A 14985-nucleotide genomic window follows, 5' to 3' on the forward strand; every position below is an offset into this window, starting at 1 on the left:
TCTTTACTTGCCATAAGTTTGTTCAGACTTTCTATTCTTGAGTCCATTTTGGTGGATAATGTGTTCTAGGAATTTTCCCATCTCATCCAGGTTGTCTAACTTATTCTCATACAATCGTTCCTAGCATTTTCTTTACAATCCTTTATACTTGTGTAAGATGAGTAGTGATGTACCCACTTTTCTTCCTCATCTGAGTAGTTCAAGTCTTATATTTTTCTTGTTCATCATAGCTGCTAAAGATTTGTCAAGTTTGTTGATCTTTTCAAAAATCCAATTTTGGGGGTGCCTGGGTGGCTCAGTCAGTTAAGCAGACGACTTCGACTTACGTCATGATCTCACGGTTGGTGAGTTCGAGCCCCACATTGGGCTTTGTGCCGACAGCTCAGAGCTTGGAGTCTGCTTCAGATTCTGTGTTTCCATCTCCCTCTGCCCCTCCCTTGCTCACGCTCTGTCTGTCTGTCTGTCTGTCTCTCTCTCTCTCTTTCAAAAATAAATTTAAAAAAAATTTTAATCCAATTTTGGGGGGCACCTGGATGGCTCAGTCAGTTAAGCATCTTGATTTGGTCTCAGGTTGGTAGTTCCCAGCCCCAGGCGGGCTCTGTGCTGAGATTGGGATTTTCTCTCTGTCCCTCTCCCACATGAGTACACATGCACAATTGCACATGCACTCTCTCTCTCTCTCAAAATAAACCTTTTTTTAAAAACCCAATTTTTTTGTTTCATTGATTTTCTGTCTTGTTTTTCTCTTTTTAAAGGGTTTTATTTACTTTATTTTATTTTATTTTTTTTTATTTGAGAGTGAGAGATAGCACCGGCAGGGGAGAGAAACAGAGGGAGAGAGAGCGAATCCCCAGCCTCAGCAAAGAGCCCAACTTGGGGCTTGATCCCACGACCCTGGGAGCATGGCCTGAGCTGAAATCAAGAGTCTGACACTCTGGGGCACCTGGGTGGCTCAGTCAGTTAAGTGTCCAACTCTTGATCTCAGCTCAGGCCTTGATCTCAGAGTCATGAGTTCAAGCCCCACATTGGCTTCTGTGCTGGGTGTGGAGCCTACTTTAAAAAACAAAAGAGAGAATGTATTGTTTAATTTCCAGATATTTGTGAACTTTCTAGTTTTCCTTCTGTTATTTTCTTTTTTTAGTTCATTTTTAGTTCATTTCTTCTTTATTTTTGAGGGAAAGAGAGAGAGGGAGGGAGGAGCAGAGAGAGAGAGAGAGAGAGAGGGAGAGAGAGAATCCCAAGCAGGCTCCTTGGTGAGGAACCGATGTGGGGCTCACCCTCACGAGCCATGAGATCATGACCTGAGCCGAAATCAAGAATTGAATGCTTGGGGTGCCTGGGTGGCGCAGTCGGTTGAGCGTCCGACTTCAGCCAGGTCACGATCTCGCAGTCCGTGAGTTCGAGCCCCGCGTCAGGCTCTGGGCTGATGGCTCAGAGCCTGGAGCCTGTTTCCCATTCTGTGTCTCCCTCTCTCTCTGCCCCTCCCCCGTTCATGCTCTGTCTCTCTCTGTCCCAAAAATAAATTAAAAACGTTGGGAAAAAAAAATTAAAAAAAAAAAAAAGAATTGAATCCTTAACTGACTGAGCCATCCAGGTGCCTCTCCTATTATTTTCTAATTTCACTCCATTGTGTTCCCAAGAATATACATGATATAACTTCAATCTGTTTAAATTCATGGAGATTTATTTTGTGACCTGACATATGGTCTATCCTGGAGAATATTCCATGTGTGCTTGAGAAGAATGTGTGTTCTGGGGCACCTGGCTGGCTCAGGTGGAAGAGCATTCAACTCTTGATCTCGAGGTCATGAGTTCCAGCCCCACAATGGGCGTAGAGATTACTAAAAAAAATAAACTTAAAAAAAACAAAAAGAGTGTGTATTCTGTGGTCGTTGGTGGAGTGTTCTGTATATATATATGGTAGGTCCATTGGTTTATAGCATCGTTCAAGTCCTCTATTTCCTTGATGATTTTCTGTCCTACTGTTTTATCCTTTATTGAAAGTGGGATATTGAAGTCATCAACTATTATTGACAATTGAATCATGTTTATTTTTTAAGTTATATTAAATCCAGTGTTTTGTTTGTTTGTTTGTTTGTTTGTTTGTTTTTAGGTAAGCTCTATGCCCAACTTGGGGCTCGAATTCACAACCCTAAGATTGTTGCATCCACACGACTCCTGAAACAGAATACTATGGGCACCAATGACAGTCACAACAAAGTTTATTGCAATGAGAGGCAAGGGCAATCGATCAAGACCGACACTCTTGACCCAAGTGCAGTCTCAAACAGCCGGGGTACAGAGTTTTTATAGCCAACCACATGGTCTTATCATCATCTGGGAACAGAACAAAGAAATAGTTCCCAGATGGGGGTGGAAACAGTTCAGACATGCCCTGCCCCACTCCAATCAAACACTAATCCAGTTGATTTTCCTTGAACTTTTGTTCCCTTGATTGATAGGCCAAGGCTGTTATCTCTTAGTCTACAGTGTTAAAACAAAGCTGTTATTTCTTAAGGCTACAGGTTAGCCCTACACTACAATTTAACCCTTACAAGATCAAGAGTCACATGCTCTACCAACTGAGCCAGCAGGGCACCCTTAATCATATTTAACCTTTAGCTTTTAAACTCTTTTTGGAACCTGGGAGGACCCATCACCGCCACCTTCTCCCACACGAGAATTTATGCTCACACCAACTGTCCCAGGCCCAGCAACCATGGTGGTTGTGACAGTACTTTATTAGGTGAAGAAGTGGAATTGTTTTCAACATCTCCCCTAAGGAAAGAAGCTCGAAGACCTGGGCCAGCCAGGCCCTGCAGGATGGGCTGCTTCTACTTGAACTTCTGCAGCAACTCACAGATCCTCTCCTTGACCATTGGATCCAATGTTGAACTGTCCCACTCGGCCAACCTCATCAGCCGGTCATGGGCCTCCCCAAAGAGGCTAGGGCCAATGGCCAGCTCCACCCTCATGCGCCACTCAGCAATCTTGGAGCTATTGAGGAAGACATTATAGTTGCCTCCCATGGGCTGTAGACACACAAAGAGGAAGAGATGGTCAGCCAGGGGACCAGCCCTACCTACGTCCCCTCCTACAGCCTCAGGGTGTCTCCCTATCTGCCACTGCAAAGAGTGAGTCTGTGACCCATCCCACTCCCAGGCCTGAGCAAGGGGTCATACCCTATGTGATAGATGTGGGGTGGGGGCTGGAAGGTCAGAATCTCCAGGTTCTCCACTGGTCTTGCTCCAAGGTTCCTGAACCCCTCTCTGAGGTGACTCCTGGCCCAGATGACTCCTACTTTTTAGTGTGAAACCTCCCATGGGCCCTGCCTTCTACCAGGGAAATCCCTTATTCCCAGATGAGAGTGGGAAGAATTCACACATTGAATTTCCTCCACATTGAACCTTCCTCTGTGATCAGGCGCAGGGCCTGGAATGGGAGACCCAGCAGGTAGTCTAAGAAACATGCACGCAAAAAGCTTGGGGGCTCCAAAATGGGGTGGGGTGGGTGAAATGTAAGGGGTAGGGTTTGAAATGTAGGGGACTACACCACCTGAGACAGAAAAACTGAAATGGTTTTCTCTGGTGCTGATCTGCCTTGCACACTGACCATGGACTAAAGCGGACATTTTGCATACTGGCCAGAAATTGCGTTGGCCTCTCAAGACATTGGCCGGGGTCTCAACTGGCCACCCTGCATACCAGCTAGGGCAGAACTAGCCACCCTCCCCTGCATGTAGAAACCACATAACTGTCCCACACCCAGGTGGACCCCCAAAAGCACTGTGGATGCCCCTCCGACCCAGAACCAGGGAGCTTCCTTGTATAGCTAGATGTCTGGTGCTCTAGAAAAGAGGCATTCATCCAGAAGGACACTTTGGAGGCCTCTGGACACTTCCTGGAGGGTCCGGCAGGAGGCGGAGGCATCCAGGATCCTGGCTGACTAACTGAGAAATGTTGTGTTCTTCTCCCTGTCCCAGGCCTGCCTTCCAGCTCCTGCCCACGCTGAAAAAGCATTGTGAAGCATGGATAATCGTGACCCTCCTTGGTTCAAAATCTCCTGTGCTTCCGGTTACCCCTGGGTCAGGTCTAGGCACCTGGCTCCCAGAATCCCTCTCCCTCCAGCAGCCTATCCTCACACTATGGCCCCAGTGGTCACAGAGGAGTCCTACCTCTGCCCAGGCTGTGTCCCTACCCCACTGCACACCTGCATCATCTCCACCAGGGCCACCACGTCAGCCAGTGAGATGTGGTCCCCAGCAATGAACATCTTGTCCTGCAGAAACTTCTCCTCAAAGAGCTGCATGCTGTTCTTCACCTCTGCCAGCATCTGCTCCACCTTCTCATCTGGAACCTCCTCACCAGTGATCATTGGGATCAGCATCTGGCCGGGGTGGGGGAGAGGAGGGAAGAGGAGGCTGCACCCTAGTCCCCTCTGACCCTCCAATCTTCAGCATCCTTGTCTGCTAGAGAGGTGTTGGACAGAACCAAGAATGTAAAGCAAGTTCACCTCTTTTAGCAGTTCTGGTTGGTAGAAGTTACCTGGGGCCATTGTCCAGAAGGATTTTGAGATCCTAGCAGGATGGAATCCTGTGATGGATTAGTGATGTCTGTCACGGGCATGAGATAAGAAGTAAGGGTACATATACATACATTGGCTAGTCGTCATCTTCAAATTTGGTGGTCTCTCTGGGCCCTTTGACTATGATGTTTTCTAGTTCAGAATGAAATTTCTTGAATCTTATCCAGTCTTGAGTAATATCAGCCCCTCCTGGGTACCCTTCCCCTTGTCTTTATAAGGCTTTTTCATACCCAATGGTTCATTCCACACTCCCATCAGCTCTGTAAGGCAGGCAGGAGAGGGAGCTGAGGAAATGATGCTCAGGAAGGGAGGGAGACTTGCTTGAACTCACTGGTGGTCAGCCCGGCCTTGACCCCACTCACCTTGATCCAGAAGATCCTGCTCATGGGCATCTGAATGGCAGTGTGCTGCCAGGCCATGAACTCATCCACGCGGGCACGTGTGTGCAGGTCTGGTGGGTACCAGTGTGAGGGTGTGCTGTACTTGCGGCACAGGTAGAAAAGGATGGCCACGCTGCAGAAAGGAAAAGTCGGGGGGCACTGCTCTTGCCTTCCTCAACATTGTTACACCCACCACCCCAGCGTGGCTGGGGCTCAGTGTGGGGCTTCCAGCCACAGGCAGGTGCTAGGCACTGACATTCTTCTGGGGGAAGGATGAGCCCAAAGGGTGCCAGGAAAGGCAGTCAGTCCGCCAGTCAGCGAATGCCCGAAGGGAGACCAGCAGGGTGAATGGGATCTGATGGATGGCATGAGGAAGGGCAGTCTAGACGGAAAACAACATGTATGGGAATTCAGGGGTAAGAGATAGCCACACTCTGTCTCTCTTTGCCTCTCAAAAAATAAATAAACATTTAAATATAAATAAATAAATAAATAAATAAATAAATAAATAAAAGAGGGGTGCATGGGTGCCTCAGTTGGTTGAGTATCTGACTTCAGCCCAGGTCATGATCGCACAGTTCGTGAGTTCAAGCCCCCAGGATCCCAGCTGACAGTGCAAAGTCCACTTCAGAGCCTCTATACACCCCCTCCCTGTCCCTCTCTTGCTTGTGCTATCTCTCAAAAATAAACAAACATTAAAATATATATATTTTAAAAAGGGGGGGGGCGTCTGGGTGGCTCAGTCAGTTAAGTGTCAGACTTCAGCTCAGGTCATAATCTCACGGTTCGTGAGTTCAAGCCCCATGTCAGGCTCTGTGCTGACAGCTCAGAGCCTGGAGCCTGTTTCAGATTCTGTGTCTCCCTCTCTCTCTGCACCTCCTCCACTCTCTCTCTCTCTCTCAAAAATCAATAAAATTTTAAAAAATTAAAAGAAAATAAAAAATAAAAAAATATAGTTGCTAAGAGAGTAGGTGTTAAAAGTTCTTATCATAAGGGAAAAAAATCTACAACTATATGTGATGACAGAGGTCAACTAGAACTTACCACGGTGATCATCAGTTCACAATATATACATAAACTGAATCATTATGTTGTACACCTGAAACTAATATAATGTTGTATGGCAATTGTATCTCAATTTAAAAAAAAAAAAAAGAGGGGTGCCTGGGTGGCTCAGTCAGTTGAGCGTCTGACTCTTGATTTTGGCTCAGGTCATGATCTCACAGTTTGTGGGTTCAAGCCTTGGGTCGGGCTCTGTGCTGACAGTGCAGATCCTGCTTGGGATTCCCTCTCCCTCTCTCTCTGCCCCTCCTGTGTTCTCTCTCTCTCTCTCTCTCTCAAAACAAACTTAAAAAAAAAAAAAGAACAAGCTCTGGTACTTGGGTGGAGGGGTTCTGAGGAGGACAGGGGCCACAGGGGTACAGGGAGGGTACAGACTGGAGGCACAATTTGGAGGGAATGGTCTTGCTCTTGGCTGGTGGAGGGCAGGAAGCGAGGAACTCAGAATGGACACATGTGTTTGAGGTGTCTAAAACATCTGGGGTCCCAGAGGGTCCTGAGTCAGAGTCTGATATGACATCAAAGTCCAAGAAGCGGGAGCCTGCCCCCCTGTGCCCTCGCAGCCCACCACAGAGTCAGCAGGTAAGAAGGGAGCAGAGGTGGGAGGGGGGAGAAGGGAAGGAGCAGCCTGAGAGGGAGGCCCCAGAGGGACAACTGTCTAAGAAGGCGGGAAACATCAAGAAGGGAAATCCTAAATCCTGAATCATCTCAGTTGATCTCACAATAACCCTGTAAGGTGGGTCCCAGTATGCTTACATTTGAGGAAACTGAGGCTCAAAGACAACAACGAACTGGCCAAAGACACATAGCCTGAGGCTACCAGAACCCGGGAGAGAAGTTTTTCCAGCTCCTTCACAGGGGTTTTGACGTCTAGCTTCTAGGAATGCAATACATTTCTGTTGTTCTAAGTCATTTAGTCAGTGGTAATTTTTTACAACAGCCCTAGGAAAATCATCCAGGACTGGGGCCACCCAAGGTCTATGGTCCACCTGGAAGATACACTTGACAATCATGAGACCGCCTCTGAAGCTGTCTGAGAAACAATAAACCCCTGAATCTCACCAAACCTCTACTTTCAATGACCAATTTACAGGAAATGAAGGGACAGAAAAACCATGTTAACATGACACCATGAGAACACGATCAGCAAAACTTAGACTGTGGGAAACTCCTCAGGACAAAGGATTCTGTTTCTTCAACCATAACGAAAATGTAAAGGGAGGGGCACTTGTGTGGCTCCGTCGGTTAAGCATCTGCCTTTGGCTCAGGTCATGCTCTCACGGTTTGTGGGTTTGAGCCCCACCCTGGGCTCTCGGTTATCAGCTGTCAGCATGGAGCCTGCTTGGGGTCCTCTGTTGTGCGCTCTCTCTCTACCCCTCCCCTACTTGTGCTCTCTCTCTCAAAAATAAATAAACATTTTTTAAAAAGTATATTAAAAATGCAAAGGCAAAAGGTGGGGCATGGAGGGAACTATAGGCAGACCACAAGCTGCCATACTTGTAGTTTATTTGGAGCTGGATTCAAATGCACAAGCCACAAAGAAAATATTTTGGGGATTTTTTTTTTTTTTATGAGCCCTCATCTTTTATCTGGCAGGTAGGGGAATAGAGGGGAATAGAGTGGGTTGGTTACAGGTGATGCAAAATGGGCTCCCCACGTGGACCACTGTCGGAATTGTGTGATGGGTATCCTGTGGAGGTCTTCATATCCCTCATTAGTTAGTATTCATTCTACTTTGGTGTACATATAAAATTTTTCACAGTAAATAAAAAATAAGTACTAGTAGGTCGGCTCCACATGAATGTCCCAGGAGGAGCAGAGACAGATGGGAGCAGGGGTGGGCAAGGAAGACTTACCTTTCAGATAAGACAAATTTTCCATCTTTGAGGCTGGGTACCTTCTTCAGGGGGTTGATCTTTATGTATTCCTTGCTGTGGTGGTGACCTGAGAGGGGTAGGAAAGGTCTGAGGGTGCTGGGACTCTAGGAAAGAGAGGCCCAGGTCTCCCAGAGGCAGATGCCTTTCTCCCCCTTTTCTCTAGAAGGAGAAACAAGCCCAGAGGAACACCATCCATGGCTCACTTCAGGTCAAAGGGCAAGTCAGTGGCAGAATCGGGATTAGGATCAAGACTCCTGCCCCCATCCCAGGCTCAGTGACCAGGACAACCCATTGGCTTACAGAAGTTGGAGGCCTCCGACCCCCACTCCCAACTCGGCCTGAAGCCATAGCCTGTGAATCAGCAGCAGCCCTAGAAGCCTGGATCCCACCCCCACTCCTTCAGCCCCAGCCCCAGCACACAGCTGGAATCCAAAAGGGAGCCTCTCATATACAACCAATCTATCAGAAGACTTGTTTTGTTGGGGTGGGTTTTGTTTTGTTTTGTTGTTAAGTAAGCCCTCCGCTGCACAAGGGCTTGAACTCATGACCAGCCCCAGAGATCAAGAGTCCACAAATTCTAGCAACTGAGCCAGCCAGGCACCCTGATCTATTGGGAGTTTTAACTCTTCCTCAACCAGCTGCCTCGGTCAGAAAACATTTCTGGGGCTGGATTCACACCTCATTTCGGAGCACCTGGCCTCCTCCTCTATGTTCTAGAGGCTTCTGCCTCTGCAACGTGAGCTTTTAAGAACCTCCTCCATGCTTGGGGTAATGTTGGAGACCAGTGCTCTGCACCTCACCCCGGGCCTGTGTCACCCTGAGCAGGTGTGAACGTGGAGGGAGAATGAGTGTGGCCTGAAGAGGTAGTGTTGACTCAGATTTGGATGACCACACACTTCTGCGACCTTTGCCAGCTCATCTGATGTGCTGCAGCTAACAAGATACTGCAAGGAAAAGCCAAGGGCTCTAGATGGGAGACCAGGGGATGCCTGGCACTCTTCCTTCCACTTTATCTTATAAGAGCCTGTTCATAGGGCTCCTGGGTGGCTCGGTCAGTTAAGCGTCCAGCTCTTGGGTTTCAGCTCAGGTCATGATCTCACAGTTTTGTGGGTCCAAGCCCCACATTGGGCTCCATGCTGGCAGTGTAGAGCCTGCTTGGGATTCTCTCTCTCACTCTCTCTCTGCCCCTCCCCCACTCACATTGTCTCTGTCTCTCTCAAAATAAATAAATAAACTTAAAAAAAAAAAAGAGCCTGTTCATCATAGCAGGGCAGAATTAGTCACAGGGCCGGACAGCCTACGATTCCCTTGGAAAGTCTGGACTTTAAGGTGGGGAGTCGCCTCTGTGTCTCCGCTTCTCAGAGACGCTCTGACCTTGCGTCCTGCCTCCCTGCCAAGGCCAGACCTATGCCGGGCAGCATGGGGTGCCTACCTTTTAGCAGATCCACAAACTGGAAGTCAAAGGGGATGTTGTTCTTCCTAGCGAAGATGTAGACAGCGCGGCAGGATGCTGACAGCAGGTCCAGATAGAGCTCCAGACCCATGCTGAGACACGTGTCGGGCACCCCCACCAGCCACAGCCAGCAGGCTCTGAACCTGAGCCTATATGCGGCCTGAGCCCCTGGGCCTGGCTCTGTGCCCGTCGGCCCTCTCCAACCTAGGCCTAGGACCCCACATTCTGGAACTTCTTGTTTCACTTGGTGTTGTCATGAGGCCAGGAAGCCCGGAATTCTCACAGCAGCAAGAATTCTTGGGAGACTCAGGAGTAGACAAGGGAGAGGACCCTGGCTCAGGGGCAGGAAGTGGGGGCCACCTGCAACCCTGCCCTTCCCCCTCCCTCTTGGCACATGTGTGTGCCCGTGGCCCATGTCGAGAAGGACTTACACGCGGGAATTGTGAGGGCCAGAACTTTATTGTAGAATGTAACCCAAGGGCCTCTGCTGGGTCCAGAACGAGGATGGGGCAATAGGAAGTAACCATGGAAGGTTTCAGAAGCAAGGATTGGGGGTATGCATAGGTCAGTCTAGCCTGAACTATGGTTAGAAAAGTGTTGAGAGAAAGACAAACAGGATCCTAGGGAGCAGTCAGGGCACCGGGGACAACGCCACAGGAGTATCTAGGGTCAGCCAGTGAAGCTGTGCCACGGAGAGAATCCCAGAAACTTCCGGTCTGGCTTGGGACTGGCAGTGGCCAGTGGAGTTCAGCAGCTGGCAACTCAGGAAGGTAACTAGAAGCCCACGAGAGGCCTGAGTGCTGCTGCCTCTAGGCTGCATCATCTCGGGAGATCTCTTGTCCCTCCAGATTCTGCTCAGAAGCGGGGAGACCCCACTTGGTAAGGCAGAGGAAGCTGGAGACAAGTAGACGTCACACAGCATGTTTATTGTGGGTGGAAGAGTGCAGGGGAATGGGCTGGGCCACATCCCTCTCAACTGAGCCGCTCCTGCAGCCGATGCACCAGCTCCTGTGCCAGCCGGGGGTCCTGCTGGGCGTCTCTGGGGTCCCGCGGCTGTAGCACAAGCTTGTGCGCATTTTGGACAAGCTCAGGGCCCAGGGCAGCCTCTACTCGGGCTCGCCAGGCTGCCAGCCGGGGCCAGTCTCGGAAGAGGTCGCAGCCAACAGCAGTGGGCTGGGGAGACAGGGTAGCCAGAGCAGGGGACTCAGACCAGTGCCCAGAGTGCCCCCAGAGGGCAAACAGGCAGGAGAAGCTTACCTGCATCAGCTCCGTGAATGCCATCAGATCTGCTAGGGAGACCTGCTCTGTAGCCAGGAAGGGTTTGGCCGCCAGGACCTCCTGATCCAGGTGCTGCAGGGCTGGTTTCAGCTTCCCCAACAGCCGGTCTAGGCGCACGGTGTCCACAGGCTGCCCCGAGAAGTGGGGCAGGAGGGACTGGGCCAGGGGGAATGGAGGCAGCTTATCCTGGGTTCCTCCAAACATCCTCAACCACCTCTCCACCCCTCCCTGGCCACCGTCCATTAGTGATACCCCCTGGGGCACTGTATTCAGAAGGATTCTGAGGATTCATTTAGACTCGGGGAAAGAATGCCGTGATCAACTACAGATGTCTACCCGGGACAGTGGATAGAGGGCTGTATATGTGCCCGTGGGTCCTTTCCAGCACTGGGCGTTCTGACTGCTGCCCAAGCCTGCATAATAGGGCGGGAGGCTCACCTTACACAGGTAGACATTGGCGGCAGGCAGCTGGATGGCCGTGTGCTGCCACGCCAGGTACTCGTCGACTCGGGCGCGGGCCTGCAGGTCAGGTGGATACCAGTATGGCGCCGTCTGGTACTTGCGGCTCAAGTATAAAAGGATGGCCACACTGCAAACAGGGGGTGTCAGAGAGTCCCCCACCCCTCAGGGCTAGGCAGCTTCATCTCTCACAAACAGGGTGATTTGACTGGATTTCTGTCCAACGCCACCTCCGGGGGAGGCCAACCCCACTCCCACATCCCCACCACGGGCCATCTTTTCTCCACCAAACTGCTCCATTCCTCACGCGCTCCCCGTGGACCCATATTTCCACCTCCCCTCCCCCAGCTACTAACCCAGCCAGCCCTCTGCCTCCAGACCCACCTCTCTGGCATCTGGGTCCTACTGAGCAGGAGGGAGGCAGACCTGCCATGGACATCCTGCCCAAGGGATCTCCAAGTTCCCTCCCAGGCCAGTGCTCCCTAGCAGCCAGGGTCCGGGAGAGGGGATCGAGGAGAACCCCTTTCTTGATCCTCCCTGGGCTCCTGGCACACAATTTCCAAATCAAATAATAAAAATGTAATGGCAACTAGAAAACATTTTATAGAAAAAGGTGGTGCCCAGTTTCCATTCTCAGGCAGGTCCTGGGAGGGGTTACGTTACTACTCCATTTTACAGGGGAGAAACATGGGACACGAAGTTCTGTGGCCCCTCCGTGGCCGAGATCGAGGATATGGGGAACTGGGATTCAGAGCCCAATGCAAATCTGGGGCTGCCTAGCTCCTGGCTCCTGTGACTTGAAAGCCAGGTTCGGGACTCCTGGGGAGGGCTAACCTCAAGCTTGGATCTTCCCCAGCAGAGTCCAGGTTGTCCAGGCCTAACAGAGTGACCTTTGCCCAGCCCTCCATGCTGAAGCTACCAACCAGCTTTAGCCCCAAAGCAGCTCCTAGTCCAGCCCCTTGCCCCCAAGCTGGGTGAGCTAAAAGGAGGAAGAGGGGACCGCAGCAGCCTGGAAAGATCTCCAAGTGTGGGACCATCAGCTTTCTGCCGTCCTCTCTCCACCTCCCCCAACCTCGAAGCCTCCACAGGCGCCAGGACCCCATTACCTCTCCGCCAACAGGAAGTCTCCATCCCTCAGGGCAGGCACCTTCCCCAGGGGGTTCACCTTCAAGAATTCAGGCTTCAGGTGCTCCCCTGGGGGATGCAGAGGATGGGTGGCTCAGCAAGATCTGGCTCCTGGGTGCCACCCCCCATGTGGCCCAGCCTAACCAAGACTCACCTCGTCCCAGCTCCACAGACCGAAACTCAAAGGGAATGCCATTCTTCTTGGCGAAAATGTAAATGGCACGGCAGGGGGGCGAGTACAGGTCCAGAAACAGCTCCAGCGGCATGCCTGACCCGCCCAGTGTCCTCCCCTGCTCAACACTCTAGCCTGCTTCCGGGGAGGTTTGCTTGGGCCCTTCAAAATGGGACCCAAAGACGTCTGTTCCCCTCCCCCAAGCCTACTTCCTCTGAGCTACTAGCTCGGAGCCCTGGCAAGCCTCCCCACCTCCTGGGCTGTCGGTTGAGTGGAAGCAGGGTGGGCTGTTGAATATTTGTCGCTGGTTTTTCAAAGCAGGGTCCCCAGCCTGGCCCTCCTCCTGCTTCACTGGGTGTTACAAGCCCCTGGACACCCCCAGGTCCTGCCTCTTCCCTCTGGCTGGGCCACTCCCTGATCTTTGCTTCCTGGCAGCCGGGGAGGCTTTCACAACCTTTCTGTCGAAGTAGGAGTCTCCCTGGCAGAGGCACACTATTGGTCTTTAAGGCCTTTTATGTTTTTCCTCCCACTGCACCTGTGCCTCACACACAGACTCACACAAACACACACAGAGTCCCACACACAGAGTCTCTCTCTCCTCTCTCTCTCTCTGTCACACACACACACACACACACACACACACACGCTCATGCTCATACTCACATGCCCCCAGCCCAGGCCTCTCCTCTCTCCGGTCTGAGTAACTGTCCTGAAATCCTGACGTTGTAAAGGCATCTCTCTCTTGACTGTCCTCCTCTGGTGCCCCCCACCCCCTGGGGCTCAGACCAGCCCCCTGGAGTCTTCCCTCTCCTTACCCACACCTGTTCCCTCCGGCCTCACCAGCTTCCTCACCAGCCCTTCTACTTCCATCCCAGGGCCCGCTGTCCTGGTCCACACAGCACCAGAGGGGATTTCTCAAGTCCAAATCTGATCCCATGCTCCCAAGCACCCTCAGCCCTGCAGTGCTCCCTCTCCCCACACTCTCCAACCTTGTCCATTTGCCTCTCAGCCTTCCTCTTGGACTGTCCCGTGCACTTCTCTTCTGTCAGAACCCAAGTCTTGAGACACTGAGGGTGAGGTTGTGGGGCAGGGCCTCCATGAACCCAGACAACAGCCATGGGTGGGTTGGGAGCTGGGGCCTGGCATCCACACTGGCCCTGGCCGGTGGGGTGACTCGCGGAGCAGGTAGCAAGCCAGAGTAGCCCCCTGGGAACTGAGCCATGGTCTCACAGGAAGCTGCCCCCAGCCCCATTCTGGGACCTGAGGAGGTCAGAGCCACTGACCATGCAAGGGAACTCTAATGCCTTCCCCACTGTTTTCATAGGAACTGAAGTCTGCCAGGCAGGACTTTTAGGGACACATTGCACCCCTTACAAACACATATACTCACAGGACATGTGGCTTGGGCAGAGCTGACCCCACCCTTAGTTTTAAGGATAGTTCATGGCCCAGCCCAGCCAGTGAAGACCCTGTATCCCTTGACCACTCTGATTGGATCAGGCAGGGTCCTAGGGCTGTGATAGGAGTTCCTGGGAAGGAAGGACTGGGAACAGGCCCAAGGCTGACCCCTGCTGACGTGCATTGTCATTCCCAAGGAGAGGCCGGGAAAGCGACTGTCTGCAGAAGGAACACAGCTGGCTCAGATTCTTCCCTGGTGGAGGAGGACAAGGGCTGGGCAGCCTCCAGGAGCCAGGCTGTCCAGAGCCAGCCATCCTGGAGCCCAGGCAGAAGGGATTGAAGCCAGGCAGGCCCAGCAAAGCCAGCAGCCATCCAGCAAGTCTGTAGATGGGAGGCTGGGCTCAGACTTGGCATGTCCAGAGTCATCAGGGAGCCCTGGGTCCAATACCCTGGGACCTGTAACCCAACCCTGCACAGAAAACCCCAACTGGGTTTACCATATCGGATAGGGGTCACAGTGCTACGGTGAAGGGGAGGAGCAAGAGAAGGGAGGAATAGACAGCGAGTAACCTGGAAGCAAGGTGGGGAGACAGAGATAGGGAGGAGGGCAGCAAGGGACTCTCATTCACTCATTCATTACTCATTTGCTCATTCATTCGCTCATCCAACAAAGAGACTCAGACAAACCAAAAGGCCAAGGATAGGTGACCAGAGAGGAGTCTTTCTTATATCTCCCAGCCTTCTAAGCGGACCTATGATGTAACTCTGGTGGGGGCCCCGGGAGGGATTGACCACCTGCCCCCTGGATCTTCAGGATGGGGCTGTGGCCCTGGCACAACCCTGTACCCAGGAAAGCCTCCATTAACTCCTGCTATGCCACCAGCCATGACCACTCTTCCCAGCACAACACAGCCAAGCCCCACATGGGTCATAGGGCTCACGGACAGGTCAGTGCTGAGGCTTTGATTCTAGACTCCAATACAGGAGACAGGGATAGCCATGCCACTGACCCCAAGGGCAGCCACAGGACCTGAGGAAAGCCAGGGAAGGATCCCACCATCTGTCAAACAGAGATTTTGGCCCCCCTGGCCCTCTAGGCAGGGTCAGCGGAGGGAGGCTGCCTGGCTGGTCTGAGCTCATGCCTGCACCAGCAGCTCCTTCAGCACCATAAAGTCAACCAGTGTCACCTGGGAACTTGAG

At 51.8% G+C, this 14985-nt stretch overlaps 2 protein-coding genes across 2 annotated transcripts; both read right to left on the reverse strand.

Moving 5' to 3' along the window:
* Positions 1–2720: 2720 nt before the first annotated feature.
* LOC115528443 (glutathione S-transferase theta-4-like) lies at positions 2721–9697 on the reverse strand. Its single transcript, XM_030336577.1, has 5 exons — positions 9333–9697; positions 7880–7967; positions 4947–5097; positions 4210–4386; positions 2721–3032 (listed from the first exon to the last, which is right to left on the reverse strand). Exons 1-5 carry the CDS (start codon positions 9442–9444, stop codon positions 2835–2837), a joined length of 726 nt encoding a protein of 241 aa, XP_030192437.1. The 5' UTR covers positions 9445–9697; the 3' UTR covers positions 2721–2834.
* Positions 9698–10260: 563 nt separating this feature from the next.
* Positions 10261–12808, reverse strand: LOC115528442 (glutathione S-transferase theta-1-like). Its single transcript, XM_030336576.1, has 5 exons — positions 12370–12808; positions 12197–12284; positions 11070–11220; positions 10611–10787; positions 10261–10526 (listed from the first exon to the last, which is right to left on the reverse strand). The coding sequence occupies exons 1-5, from the start codon at positions 12479–12481 to the stop codon at positions 10326–10328; spliced, it is 729 nt and encodes a 242-aa protein (XP_030192436.1). The 5' UTR covers positions 12482–12808; the 3' UTR covers positions 10261–10325.
* Positions 12809–14985: the final 2177 nt, after the last annotated feature.

This window comes from Lynx canadensis, chromosome D3 (genome assembly GCF_007474595.2).
Source record: "Lynx canadensis isolate LIC74 chromosome D3, mLynCan4.pri.v2, whole genome shotgun sequence".
Lineage (NCBI taxonomy): Eukaryota > Metazoa > Chordata > Mammalia > Carnivora > Felidae > Lynx > Lynx canadensis.